The following is a 14,002-nucleotide window of genomic DNA, read 5'->3' as shown; positions in this document are numbered from 1 at the left end:
TTCATTTGGTTGAATTTGAATTCATTGTTCAAAAATCATGTTTGTCTACCACATGGATTTGTATAGTGAGAGACAATTTCAGAGAAACGATGGCTTTTGGAGAGGAATTGGGATTAGTTATAGTATAATTCCATGAAATTTGAGATTGAATTTCCGTGGCCAATTCCGTACCAACCAAACAAGTTCGTTTTTATAATTCGAAATGAATTCATGAATTCTAAGCTCAAATGATGGGTCCAAACGAATTGTAAGTTTCTCCGTCCATCTCCCTCGCGGCCCTCTGCCCGCCTGCTGGCACTGGAGGGATGATCAGGATCCAGACAAATGATTCCTCCGCTCTACTGTGTGCCGGGACTGGATCAACCAACCCATGAGGACACGGTCCAAGTCATTGTAAATTACGGGCCAACGGCGCACGGTCAATAAATTTAGAAAGAAGTACATATTGCACCTCCAAATGTCACTTGCCCGACGCATAACCCCTAAACTCGAAAACCGGTTATTTAGACCACAAAATTCTTAATAACATTTAAATCATCCCCTAAGCGGTTTTAGAGCCTATGTGGCACGTTTAGGACGGTTTAGGAGGTTCAGGGGCTGATCAGGCGATTTAACTTTTTTTTACTCGATGACGTGGCGATTTCTCTTCAGCGGCGCGGAGATCTCGCCGGCGCTGCTTCTCGCCCGCGCCGTGCTGCGCCCGCGTGCCCCCGCGCGCGGCTCCTTCGCACGCCGCTTAGGCCGCTGCTGCTCGCCCCCGCTGTGCCGTGTTGCTGCTCCGCGCGCCCTTGCTCGCCGCTCCGCACCGCGCCGGCGCTGTTGCTCCCCCGCGCCCTGCCGCGCCGTGCGCCGCTGCTCTGCGCGCCCGCTGGTCCGGCGGCCATGGCCAGTGAGAGCCCATCGGTCTTTCGAGCAGATCACGGCGGAGGAGGCGGCCGACGGCGTGAGGCGGCGGCCGGCAGAGGAGCGCCGCGGCGGGGCGGCTTCGGGCGGCTGGAGGCGCGTACGAGGGCAGGGGAGGCTTCACGCGGGAGAGGAGCTTCTCCTGGAGGCGGCGGAGAAGAACGGGAGGCTGTGGGCGAGGGGATCGACGACGGGCGGCGCTTTCGCCGGAGGCAGGGAAGACAGACGCGCGAGGTTCTCGGGCGTGCTGCGGGGCCGATGTAGGGATGCCGTGCTTGCAGGGAGATGCGGAGAAGGGGATTGGGGCTGGGGAGGCACTGGAACGGCCGGGCGAGCTCGCCGGAATCCATGGCAGACGCGGCTTAGAAGAGGCGAGGGCAGGGAGCTTCATGAGAGGGGAAAGAGAGAGGAGAACGCTGGTGAGGGGATAAGGAGGAAGTAGCAGCTCGAGGTGATGATAAAGACGAGCGGTGGGTACCGGAGGCGGCATGGCGTTGAGCAGTGGCGGCGCTGTGCGTCGAGTGGATGGGGAGGGGACGGGCAAAGGAATCGCCACGTCATCGAGTAAAAAAAAGTCAAATCACCTAATCAGTCCCTAAACCGCTCTAAATGTGCCACATAGGCTCTAAAATCGCTTAGGGGTGATTTGAATGGTATTGAGGATTTCGGGGGTTTTCAAGTTTAGGGGTTATGTGTCAGGCAAATGACATTTGAGGATGAAGTAGGACTTTTTTCGTAAATTTACGGCAGGCGCGCGCGTGAACTAGTGAAATTAGGCCCAAACCTTTAGGCTCGCTTTATATGGGCCTAAAAGAAATGGCGATGCGCATACACATGGCTAGCAGGAGGCCTGAAAAAAAATACAAGAGCCCAACTCAGGAGACCACCACATGGCTACCGCTCGCGTTCTCTCCAATCTGACTATCTGAGCGCAAACTGCCTTCGCTCAAAAAAAAAAAATCTGAGCCCAAACTGCCGATCTCAAGCCACGAGAGGCGAAAAAAGAGCGAGACTGGAGTAGCAGTAGCACCATTCCACCGTGCCGTGCCGTCCCCCCCACCGTGCAATAAAACACACAAAGAAAAAGGCGCAGCATCGAAGCGAGCCAAAGCGTGTTTCCGGCTACTAGCTCACTTCACTCGCTGCAAAAGGGTAAAGGTCACGCCCCCCGGCTCTGCGTCGCTGCCTCCCTCCTCTGCTACGTTTCAAAAGACGAGCAAAGGCCCAGCCGGCCAGAGAGAGTGAGACCACCCGAAGAGGACGTGAGATGTGCTGTCCTGTCTGGGCACACGAGAGATCGTCGAGTTGAGAGGGGAGCGCGCCCCCGGGATAGCTGCTGCCGCGGTAGAGCGGCCATGGCCCGCTCGACCAAATAAATAGAGGAATAAATAGTGAGTAGTAGTGAAAAGCGGTGGGTAAAAAGCAGCCACAGCCACCGTACGCCATGCTGGGCTCCCGGCCTCCTGTGCTTGCTCACTCTGCTGCCATGCTCAAAATTTACTGCCTGACGAGAGAGCGCACAGCGCAGGCAGGCCGCAGGCGCGCAGCCCGTATCCCTTCTTCCTTTTCTCGCACCTATATGGCCTAGGGGGATCTCGGGCAGCAGATAGGTCGCGTACTCTCTCGTCACGGGATGCGTCGACAAGCACTCCAATGGCACGTAGACACGCTCGGCGATTCTATGGGAAGAAAAAAAAGGTTCGTCTTTTCCTGTCTCGTTTGGCTAGAACCTTTTGCTACGGCATGCAGATGATGATGCATCCGTCGTGCACTGCCGATATCAAAACGAAAATATCCACTGTTTCATCAACGCAAAATAACGAACTTTGGCTATCATAGATTGCCGGCTGACAAATTGTTGTCAGCGAGCATGTTTTACAGAAGAAACGCAAAAAAAAACATGCTAGGAGCCTGCTTGATTACAGACTAGGCATTGACAAGGCCACGAGGGCTACTAGTACGGGAGTAGCAGCTGCAGCCATGCAGGAAATTTATGATTGAAACCGGATCGGATTCGGACGGATATGTTCGTACCATATTTTATACCATATTTTTTATCGGACTCGGAAATGGAACGGATACGAATTCGGGCGCGGAAACGGAAACGGAATATAAGGATTACGTCTGAAATGGAAACGGTTCGGTAGCGGATCGGAACCGGACCGGAAACGGACAATAATGGATGGATAATAACTTATTTCACAACATACTCTCACACACACAGTACAGATCAAGGATTAGTACATTTTTAAGGATCTAAAACTCACAATCATTGGGAACACATAGTCTCACACACAGTACATGAAAGATTCATCAACATGTGACAGCATGCAACAGTCAACATGCATTCACACAGCACATACAAGGTAGACATTCCAGAAGTTCAACAAAGACAATATAGAGGTTCAAGCAACAGTCTAGAAGTTAAACAACCACAAAGAAGACAAAATAAACAACGCCCAAATTCGTATCCATGTTATGGTTAGTAATTTAGTATATGGGCCTTAGTACACAACGTACAGGAGCAGCCCAACTTCAGCCCGTTAGTATTTTTGGTTATAAACAGATAATATTCGAATATTTACTGTCGGATTATCCGATCCAAAATTCGGATAATCCGTTATCCATCGGATTATGCCTATACCGTATCCTATACCGAATCCGTTTAAGATATCCGATATCCGAATCCGTATCCGACCGGATAGACATCTCCTTCTTTCATATCTTCTTGTGCCGTCGGATTCGGATCCGGATTTAGCCAGATAATATCGATTCGGTTTCAACCAAAAATGGCAACATCACGGCCTGTTACAGTTTGACTGCACCACACACTGGGCGCACTGCTTTGTTGCCTCGAGCTGGACGGACCGGGTTCCAGTCGTTTGCAGTTCCCTGTCTTCCACGGAGACGAAACAGGCAGGCAGTCAGGTAGTGCCGCAGCGATGTGATAGTGTGACAGTGAGAAAGCCCCAGAGAGAGGGCTCAGAAACGAGCAATCACTGCGTATTTATCGGCTATTGATTGCAACAGGGCTCAGATCCGTCGACTGCACGCGTTAGCATTGATGGGGTCTGATCGGTGATACATGTAGCTGGCCATGCATCAAAACATAGTACTCTTATAGCTGGCCATGCATCAAATACATGTAGCTCGCCCGATCCGATTACATCTTTCGATCTCGGTACCTACAGCCGTCCTGCGTCACATGGTCGAGAGCTGCACGATGCGTCGTCCACAACGTACACAAACGATGTTTTCCCTTTTCTTCTAACTAATCTTCTTTGCATGTATATATATTGCATATTCAACAAGATTAAACGCTCGTTTTGGTTGGAGTACTACTGTAAGAACGAAGGCAGTAGAGCGGAATGTTGAACGGAGTAGTACTAGGGGCTGTACCGTCGGTAACAAGTGAGGTGGACTGGGGTAACGGGATTGGAGTGCCGATGCCGAGTGCGGCAAAACTGTGGGCTCTCTGAGTCTCTGCTCGAGGCGCGGGCGGTGGCCTCCTGGTGGGGGAACAGTGACTCCCAAAGCGGCAGCTGTTGCTGCAGCGGCCGCGAACTGTAGCCAGTAAACGGGTAGCAGCGGTGCAGAGAGAGCCAGTAATAAACGGGAAAGAACACAACGCTCAAGGCCAAAAGCTGGAAAAGCCCCGTCCAATCCGTCGTCGCCTCTCGCCTCTGGCTCACCTCGCGTCATAAAAGCGTGGGCGTCGCATCGCAGGCTTGTCTAGCCGCAGCGACGCGGCAGCAGCAGCAGCAACTCTGTTTACGCGCTCGCGCGCGCGGCAGCCGAGGAAATCGAGGGACGACGCGGTCGACGCAGGGGGGCAGGAGGAGCAGAGAGGGATGGGGGAGGAGCTAAAGAAGAAGGAGATGGCTGGAGAGCGACGCCCTCGTATGCATTAATGGGGTCCTCATCCTGTTCCCACAGGCCACATCCTCCTCGCGGCCGCGGTTGATTCCTCCCCTGCCTTTTAACTACCCACCACAACCCCCCTTGTCCCAAGGGGGACGACGCAAAACCGAGGCGCAACCCTAGTGGCGGGCGCCATGGGCATCGATCTCAACGCGGCGGACGACAACAGGGACGCGCGCGCGCCTCCGCCTTCGCCTACGGCGGTGTGCAGGGAGCTGTGGCACGCCTGCGCGGGGCCCATCGTGGCCCTGCCGCGGCGGGGCAGCAAGGTCGTGTACCTGCCGCAGGCGCACCTAGCGGCCGCCGGCTGCGGAGGGGACGTGGCGGTGGCCCTGCCGCCGCACGTGGCGTGCCGCGTTGTGGACGTCGAGCTATGCGTGAGTGGAGACTGGAGAGTGCGGTGCTGCTGATATCATTGCTCGTTTCGTATTGATCTGATGATTGGGGTCGCGTGTCTCTGTGCTGCAGGCGGATCCATCGACGGACGAGGTGTACGCGCGGCTGGCACTGATGGCGGAGGGCGAGGTAAAACGCTGCTTAAAAAATCTCTTGAGTTAGTGAGTGGGTTCATGTACCCCCATGAATGGATGAGATTTTTGGGGTGTGAAATGTGTGGCTGCTTTGGCTCGTTTTCAGATTTAGGCGTGCCGTAAGCATGCCGTGTAATGTGCCCCCTTAGATTTTGTTTACACGTGCAAACTAGGCGTTTCTAGTAATTTTCTACCATTATTTGGGATTCGCTTAACCAATAGATTTACTGCATGCGTCTGAATCTACGGAGGACTATCCTCGGTACAATGTGGCTTGATTTAGCATGCCTAGGTCTACTAAGGTTGGTTAAACACCCCTGGAGTATCAACTTGAATGCCAATGTCAAGCTTTTGGGTTTTGCTTGTTCTCCCCTGAGGCCCTGACCCCTAGGAAAGAGAGAAGGCAAACATATCGTTTGTGAATTAACTGTTAACTGTTAACTGTTCTACTGATGAATCAAAACTGCGCATTTTCCACTGGTTCAGGTCTTTGAGAGGAACATGGAAGGTGGTAGAAATGAAGGAGAAGATGACACGGAGGATGGCGATGGAGAAAGGAAGTCCCGAATGCTGCAGATGTTCTGCAAGACACTAACGGCCTCTGACACAAGCACGCATGGAGGATTCTCTGTTCCTCGCCGTGCTGCCGAGGACTGTTTCTCTCCACTGGTGATTAAGTTTGGAAATTTGTTTTCTGTCTTTTGGCTTTTGAAATGACCCATTGGTTTCTTGGTTTGTGTTGCAGCTCTAACCACTTTTGGTTACTTTCTTTCTTCTTAGGATTACCAGCAGATCAGGCCTTCCCAGGAGCTTGTTGCCAAGGATTTGCATGGAGCGAAGTGGAGGTTTCGCCATATTTATAGAGGTATCAGTGCTAATGAATGTAGTTGTAGTACTTAATAGAAGCATGGGATACCTTTTTTACACTATACACTTAAACAATTGCTGGTAAACCTTTCACTTGATGCTTCTACTTGGAAATTATGCATTTCCATCTAATGTTACATTTTGGAGGCAAAGAAAACTCTATAACTGCTTTTTAGCTCTCAAGAACGCATGCCTAATTCAAATCCGGCAGCACTATTATAGTAAACTTTACTAATATGAGTTATATGCCAACATACACTATTTGTTATATTTCTTGTGCTATCATGGATACTGTATTGTGCAGTGGAAATTCATTAACACCAGTGCCTTACAAATAGCATCTTTAAAATAATGGTCAATCTGCTTTCTGTTATTATGCTCCTTTAATGTAATTCTATCATCCAATCTGATTTTGAGGGAAATATGTCGGTTATCTTATAGATCTAGCAATATATCATACGACGCTCCTTTGCCTTCCAGGTCAACCACGTAGGCATCTTTTAACTACCGGATGGAGTTCATTTGTCAATAAAAAGAAACTTGTCTCAGGGGATGCAGTCTTATTTCTCCGGTGAGTATTTGGACAATGCAATGAATTTGACAGCTTTTGTGTCCATATTCATTTTATTTTATTCATAAAGTGTTTTTCCCTTTGTAGAGGTGATGATGGTGAACTAAAACTTGGCGTAAGGAGAGCCATTCAGCTTAAGAACGAGTCCCTTTTCAAAGCTTTCAGTAGCAATAGCTCAAAGATGAATGCACTGTCTGCAGTTGCTAATTCCTTGAAACATAGAAGTGTTTTCCACATCTGTTACAATCCAAGGTTTGTTAATTAAGAATGTAGTGTAAGGTTGTCCCAAAACTTTTATTTTGCACAAAGTTAGGCAATACGGTGACACAAATAGTTAGCTCGTGTTCTTACAAATTTGAATCTGGATTCTTGGACTCTACAGGGATGCTGCATCTGAATTTATTGTTCCGTATTGGAAGTTCCTGAAGAGCTTGAACCATCCTTTTTGTATTGGGATGAGGTTTAAGATTCAGTATGGGAGTGAAGATGTTAATGAGAGGTCTGTCCCTTTCAACCCAACTAAAACTTTGTTTTCTACAGTATTCACTGTGCTTTATTACTTTCTATTTTGCAGGCGGTCTGGGATGATTACAGGTGTTACTGAAGTAGATCCCATTAGGTGGCCAGGTTCAAACTGGAGAAGCCTGCTGGTATGTATTTCAGTCGATTGTAATAAACATTTAAGCTCTTAACAACTGAGAACACTACTATCTTGAGGCTACCTTGCAAGCTGTTAGCGAACTACTCCCTCCGTCCCATATTAAGTGACGAAATATTACATGTATCTAGACGTTTTTTGGGAATAGATACATCCATATTTGGGCAAATTTGAGTCACTTAATATGGGACGGAGGGAGTATAGTTTTTCTGGACCTGTCATTTTAACCATCTGACCGCCAATCTGGCTAAAAATGCTCCTGGTGAGGCTTAAAAGATCTTGTAGTGTGCTAAGATCTGCACCTCCTCACATGCAGGTTTATTCACACTATATCAAAATACATCTAAGGACTTGCCAGTCCACCTTCCCAAAGCTAGGGTCTTGCCACTTGCCAGTGTCTGATAGCTAGAATTCATATTGTTTTAACCTCTGGGCAGGAGTACTTGTTAAACATAGTGTAGTGGTCAAAATGTCTTCCATTTATAAATGAATTGATGTCATTTGACTTGTTTTTGTTGGGGAACGAGACGTAGTTATGTTCTATTAATTTGCTCTAGATGGAGAATCACTGAAGATGCATACAAGTTGTGGTTTTTTTTTATAGCATTAATTTAGGGCAGGTTCAGTGCGAATTGAAATGGTGCCCTTTTGTACAGGTAAGATGGGAGGATGGCACTGACTGTAATAGCCAAAATAGACTATCTCCTTGGGAGATCGAGATAGTTGGTGGTTCAGTCTCAATTGCTCAGTCTCTGCCAGCATCTAGTTCTAAAAGAACTAAACTGTGCTCTCAGAGCAATTTGGACGTCCCAACTCTTTGTAAGTTCCCACTTCCTACAGCGCAAGGCTGACGTGTGTACAACTATGTATATTTGGTATTCTACTATTCTTAATCATGTGTTATTGATTTCCCTGTCGAATGTTGTAGATGGAAATGGTTGTCCGGACTCCATGGGAACTGATAAGCTCCCCAGGGTCTTGCAAGGTCAAGAATTGATGGGTTCCGGAACTCATCGTGTTACGTGTTCTCCTCAGCAAGCTGGTGTCACAGAATTTAAGTGTTCTGATGGTATGGGATTCATTACTAATACACGAAGCTGCATGTTGAGTGGTCCAACAAGCAGACTTCCCGCTCGGAACTCCGGTTTTAGCTACCAATCTGTAGGTTTCGGTGAATCAGTTGGATTCCCTGAGGTCTTGCAAGGTCAAGAAATTTCTCAGACAGTTCCTTTGTTCCAAGGAACGGTTTCTGATACATGTTCGGCAAAAGGGAGATATGGGTTGCACAATATGCGTACCTCATATGCCGTTAGTGGGGGGCTATCGTCTGCAATTCAGGGACGTTCACTCTCTCTATCTACTCAGCCACCAGCAGAAATGGCTTCTCCCTTGCCCACAGTGGTTCCACAGCTCGGGCTGTCAAGCAAGAACAAAGACGGGGATGCAAATGGTAGCCAGCCTGAGCCATTTGGAATTGTGAAGGCTTCAACTCCTGGAGATGCTGTTAAGATTGGGCCTGATGGAAGGAAAGTTGCCCGAAGTAGTTGCATGCTTTTTGGTTTTTCCTTAACTGAGAAGATTTTGCCAACAGAAGAAGACTGTGTCAAGGAAGGGAATCATGAAACTGATTGCCAAAATCCACGGATGCTAGACTTGTTTGGATATGGCCATGCTACTCCTGGTGCTCTTCACGCTCTCTGTGCCGCTCCCCTAGGAATATGATGCTACTTCACTATCCAAGTACTTCCCTGTGCTTTATAAGAAACTTTATTTCCCCAGCATTTGAGCAGAGGCCATTATACTATGTTAATCAGCCTCTTTCCCACATCAAGGGATCTTCGGCGAATATGTTCATGAGCATGCAGCAGCCACCACTCCGTTGTCTCGCACCAGGTGTAGGCAGCATTTTCTTGTGCGGCTTCTCTATCACCGTGTTCCTGATGCACTGCTTATCGTTCTATCTCATGCCTGGCAACCAAATGCAACATGTATTGCATCCGAAACTGTACCAAGAATTGTGAGCAGTCATCTATCGCATCAGCCTTTATGTACTCTGTACTTTCGCATGTTTTGTACCAGGTACATCAGAAGTTTTCGCATGTTTTGCTTCTGTAGCTGGCTGTATGCCTGTATGACAGAACCTTGGCTGCTATCTCCTTGGTCGTGAGTCGTGAATGTGTCTCCCTTCGTTTATGTTATGCTTTTAGTGGACCTATATCGTGCATTGCCGTTTGTATGTTTGGTAGTCCTTACCCAACTGTATCAGCAAAGTGCAGGTAGTTTTAAGGCGACTGACTACCATGATAGTTTTGCCACAGGCCACTTGTCGTGCGCCTACACCAACAGTCAGCACAGCAGCAAAACAACACGACGCTAGAGACGACAGTGATCTACGGGTACACCTCGATGACTGACCGGATCCCAAGGAGGGGTAGGATCTTGTATCCACTGAAGCCCGCATCGTCGAATATCTTGCTCCACTCGCGCTCGTCCCGTTCCGGGCTCCCGACCACCCCCATCATCATCACGTCCCACAGCAGCTGCGTCTCCGTTGCCCTCGCGTCCGCCGGGCACGAACCCACCACCAGGTCCATCACGATCACCCTGCCTCCGGCCTCCCTCGTCGAGATCGCCTCCCTGCACCGCCGCAGTATACGCACGCACTCCTCGTCCCCCCATCCGTGCAAAATCCACTGCCAGAAAGTAAACGCAACGCCATCGATCAGTCAGGTTCTCAAGGTGGACTACAAAATTAAGAAGCCTGACCTTGAGGAGGACGGCGTCGGCCTTAGGGACATGCTCGAACATGTCCCCGGCGACGAACTCCACGCCGCCGTCGCCCGGCGGGACGCTCGCTACGACGTGCGGCAGCTCCAGCCTCCAGGACGCTGCACTTGACGTGGGGGAACGCGGCGGCGATGGCCTTGGCGGCGCTGCCGGACCCGCCGCCGACGTCCACCAGCGAGGTGAGCCCCCGGAACAGGTCCCCCGCCCCGCGGTCGCCGCGCACGATCAGGTCCATCACGAAGCGTCCGTCGCACGCCATGGCGTCGTTGAACGCCGCGCCGAACTCCCGATCCTCCTTCGCCACCGCCCACAGCTCGCGGCCGCGAACGCCACACGCGCCTCGCCCGTGCCGTCGGCCGCGCGGAACCACGACGCCAGCGACATGGACGGGGACACGACGATGGGGTGCAGCATGGCGAGCGCGAACGGCGAGAGGCCCTGCCCTGCGCCGGGCGCGGACACCAGGAGGCGCGAGAGCAGGGTGAGCCCGTAGGCCGCGTCCGGCTCTGGCGTCCGGTGCCCGCAACGTGGAAGAAACCGGCGTGCGCGAGCAGACGCATGAGGCGGCGCAGGTAGGGCGCCCTGGACGGCGGCAGGCAGAGGTCGGCGATGAGGTCGGACACCGGGGCGGAGCCGCCGCGGCGGTGGACGGCCTCGGGGATGCCGAGCTCGACGGCGCACCGGAGTGACATGGACTTGGTGTACGCGAAGACGTGGTTCCACAGCTCCGCCTGCGCTTGGAGGAGCTCCTCGTCGGTCACGGTGCCGAGGCTCGAGCCACGGTTGTCGTCCATGGCCGCTGGCTGGCTGGAGGAGCTAGCGTTTGGTCTAGAGGCGTGCCCTTCTTAATTCTACTGCTTAATCATACGAACTACAGTAAGAAGGTTCCTAAATACTCCGGCTCTCTCCTCATCTTCCCAGGATGCAGAGAATGAAGTCATCGCAGCTTAACTATACTTTCGTACGCTTCCTCAGTTTTATAATACAGGAACCCATCTTTTCTAAATTTTTAATTGGACCAACCACTTGTATTGTATGTGCAAAACTGGTATCTTTGAAGTATTCAGAAGACATTTCACTGGTATCAATTTTGTATGAACCAATCATATAGAGTTGGATAAATTATTGGACAATAAATATTGAAAAATGCCATGTACTCCCTCCAATCTTAAATTGTTACGAATTTGAACTAAAACAACGATAAGAATTTGGGATCGAAGGGAGTATCATAGAATGAAAAGAGAATTACCTGCGAACTCATAGATAGGGCGGTCGATATTTGGATGACCGGAGGCATCCACAATTAATATACTGGAGTAGGTAGTATACTTATCCATAACTATACTCTTCTATAGGTACGTAAAATAACACGTACAACAGGTTTAACACGTATAATATGTTGTGTTTTTACAATTTTTAAACCGTCTCTACATGATTGTTTTAAATTCGAGGTGTAAATAGTAACAATGTCTTTTGACTAAGACTCTTAAGATTCAATTATTTTCACTCTCATCTATACCAATATATTAAATTGGAGTTGGTGGTGATCGTACGGTCGCAGTACGTCATGTCATCAAAATTACGGCCAATGTGCCACCGCCCATTATTTCCCTCTCCCCCCGATCCTCTCAAGTCTCAAGTCTCAACCCCGAGTCCTCGATGCCCCCACCGCCCAACCTGCTCGATCCCCTTCCCAACGCTCCAACCCGCCGCCCCTTCTCTGGACACCGCCGCCGCAGCCCCCTTCCTCTCCGGCCACCAGCGCCCTCTCCCCCAACCTCCTGCTCCTTCCTTCCCCTGCTCACAAGAGTTCCCGCCGCCCATTGCGCCCCCTGAGCCCCCGTCGCAGCAGCAGCTCACGCCAGAGAGATCAGCACTGCAGCGACCGTGAAGGCAACGTGGGCACCTGCCTCTTTGTTTTTTTTAATTATTTTCTCTGAAATCTGAAATTGTCTCAAATAGCTGATGTTAACTACTGATTATAGATTGTAGCAGGCAGCTGAATTAAGAAGACCCAGATTGTAAATTTTGTTTTTGTTTTTATGATTTGCACTAAAACAACGACAAGTATTTAGGAACGGAGAGAGTATATAAGTAGGAGTTTACTGTATTTGACTGAATTAGAAAAGCTACCGGGATAAGTAATGCCTTGCTTGGTGTTGCATTCTCAGAATTAGCAGAAGTAAAAGAGATACTTTAATTTATATGTAGTCAGCAAATCATAAACCATGTTTGCCCGTATTGTACCTGATGGACTCCTTGTTTTCTTTCCTTCATATTCTATTGGTCTTTCATATTGTTAATATGAAATATGAACAATGTGCTCTGTTTATTGTCTGCAGCCTTTTGTTCAGGGGTTGGGATTTGGGACAAAAGCGCAAAACGAAGAGGCGCAAACAACATGTATAATTATGATTTACTCCCTCCATCTAATATTAAGTGATTAAAATTGTCCAAATATGAATGTATCTATAACTAAAAAGCATATAGATACATGTAATATTTTGGCACTTAATATGAGACGGAGGAAATATAAGATATGTTTGTAGATATGTTTTTAATTCCTTAATTTTGTCCCAAATAGCAGTGGATACCAATTATGGGATTTTATCCCTTAGCAAAACTGTATGAATCTCGAGATAGTTGTCTTCATCAAGTAACATTTTTTTCCTATTTTACTTATGTAGCCTAATTTAGCTAACCCCTACATGTACATGCTTTGGTTATGATGTTAGATCAGACCAGATATTTTTATTAACTTCTCCTAGCATATCTGAGTGTAGTATATATTTTTTATCGTTGATATTGCAGTTCCGATCAAGTCAAACACATTTAGTAGCCTACATTGCCAACAAACTGTTGATTTCTGCATTTATTTACTTAATGTTATGATTAAAATATGATAATCTGTGTTCCCCTTAGTTTTCCTTCAGTTTTGTGTAGGCATCTTATCAAGGAGCATCGTTTCTCTTTATAGGAACATCAAGTCTTTTCCGCACACCAAAAATTATTGTGCAATACTACAATCTTTGTTTAGACATATCCAAGTTTGTACCTCCACTTCTGAAGCTTACTTTCACCCATCACCCATGGTTGTAGGATTTCATCATAAATTTATAGGTTGTATAGATTATTACGCGTTCAGATTTATAGTTTCTATTTGCTCTTGGATATGTGGATGAAACTCCTTGTACGGTGACGGCCTGCAAGTAACTCAGGGCCAAGTCTGGTATCGATGTACTCTTTGCCAATAGTTATTAAATTGTGCCATAAGAATTAATCAGGCAGTTTGTTTTGTTGTACGAATACTATTTTGTTAGTTTTTCTAATTGTTCCGTAACAACGCACGGACACTCCTTCTTAGTAATTCTTAAATAAGAGTTGACATTTACTAATGTCATACAAAATTATATACTAACACTGGCACTATTGCAATAACTTGTTGAAACCGTCTATCCCATCTTTCTTATTATTTTAAAACTTCGACTAACAATTATCAATTAGTTCATCATACAATATGTGATGCATGCTGGTATAATTATAATTTATTACTATCTATTAAATTGGAGTTGGTGGTGATGGTACGGTCACGGTCGCCGTAGGTTAACTTTGTTAAAATTACAACCACTATGTCACTGCTCGTTATGTTTTTTTCTCCAGTTAAAATTACAACCAATATGTCACTGCTCGTTATTTTCTTTTCCTCAATTTTTTTTCATGATTTCTCCTACTCCGTCTTACAACCGACGCCACCATAGCCGCATG

The 14,002-nt window shown here is 48.1% G+C and overlaps 1 protein-coding gene, 1 long non-coding RNA gene and 1 pseudogene across 2 annotated transcripts; 1 reads left to right on the top strand and 2 right to left on the bottom strand.

Annotated features, from left to right (window-relative positions):
* Window positions 1–388: 388 nt before the first annotated feature.
* On the bottom strand, window positions 389–1,456 carry LOC106866195. The gene is made up of 2 exons (XR_001406107.2): window positions 807–1,456; window positions 389–663 (listed from the first exon to the last, which is right to left on the bottom strand). It is a non-coding gene; the product is annotated as an uncharacterized LOC106866195 (long non-coding RNA).
* Window positions 1,457–4,521: 3,065 nt separating this feature from the next.
* Window positions 4,522–9,602, top strand: LOC100843055 (auxin response factor 3). The gene is made up of 11 exons (XM_024459785.1): window positions 4,522–5,201; window positions 5,293–5,349; window positions 5,841–6,023; window positions 6,135–6,219; window positions 6,702–6,792; window positions 6,880–7,044; window positions 7,175–7,291; window positions 7,367–7,442; window positions 8,107–8,269; window positions 8,379–9,190; window positions 9,283–9,602. The coding sequence occupies exons 1-10, from the start codon at window positions 4,959–4,961 to the stop codon at window positions 9,170–9,172; spliced, it is 1,974 nt and encodes a 657-aa protein (XP_024315553.1). The 5' UTR covers window positions 4,522–4,958; the 3' UTR covers window positions 9,173–9,190; window positions 9,283–9,602.
* Window positions 9,603–9,712: 110 nt separating this feature from the next.
* LOC100842138 lies at window positions 9,713–11,110 on the bottom strand (annotated as a pseudogene).
* Between the last annotated feature and the right edge of the window lie 2,892 nt (window positions 11,111–14,002).

This window comes from Brachypodium distachyon, chromosome 2, assembly GCF_000005505.3.
Source record: "Brachypodium distachyon strain Bd21 chromosome 2, Brachypodium_distachyon_v3.0, whole genome shotgun sequence".
In the NCBI taxonomy this organism is placed as follows: domain Eukaryota; kingdom Viridiplantae; phylum Streptophyta; class Magnoliopsida; order Poales; family Poaceae; genus Brachypodium; species Brachypodium distachyon.
The sequence above is the reverse complement of the archived record's forward strand: the minus strand, read 5'-3'. Positions and strand labels throughout refer to the sequence as shown.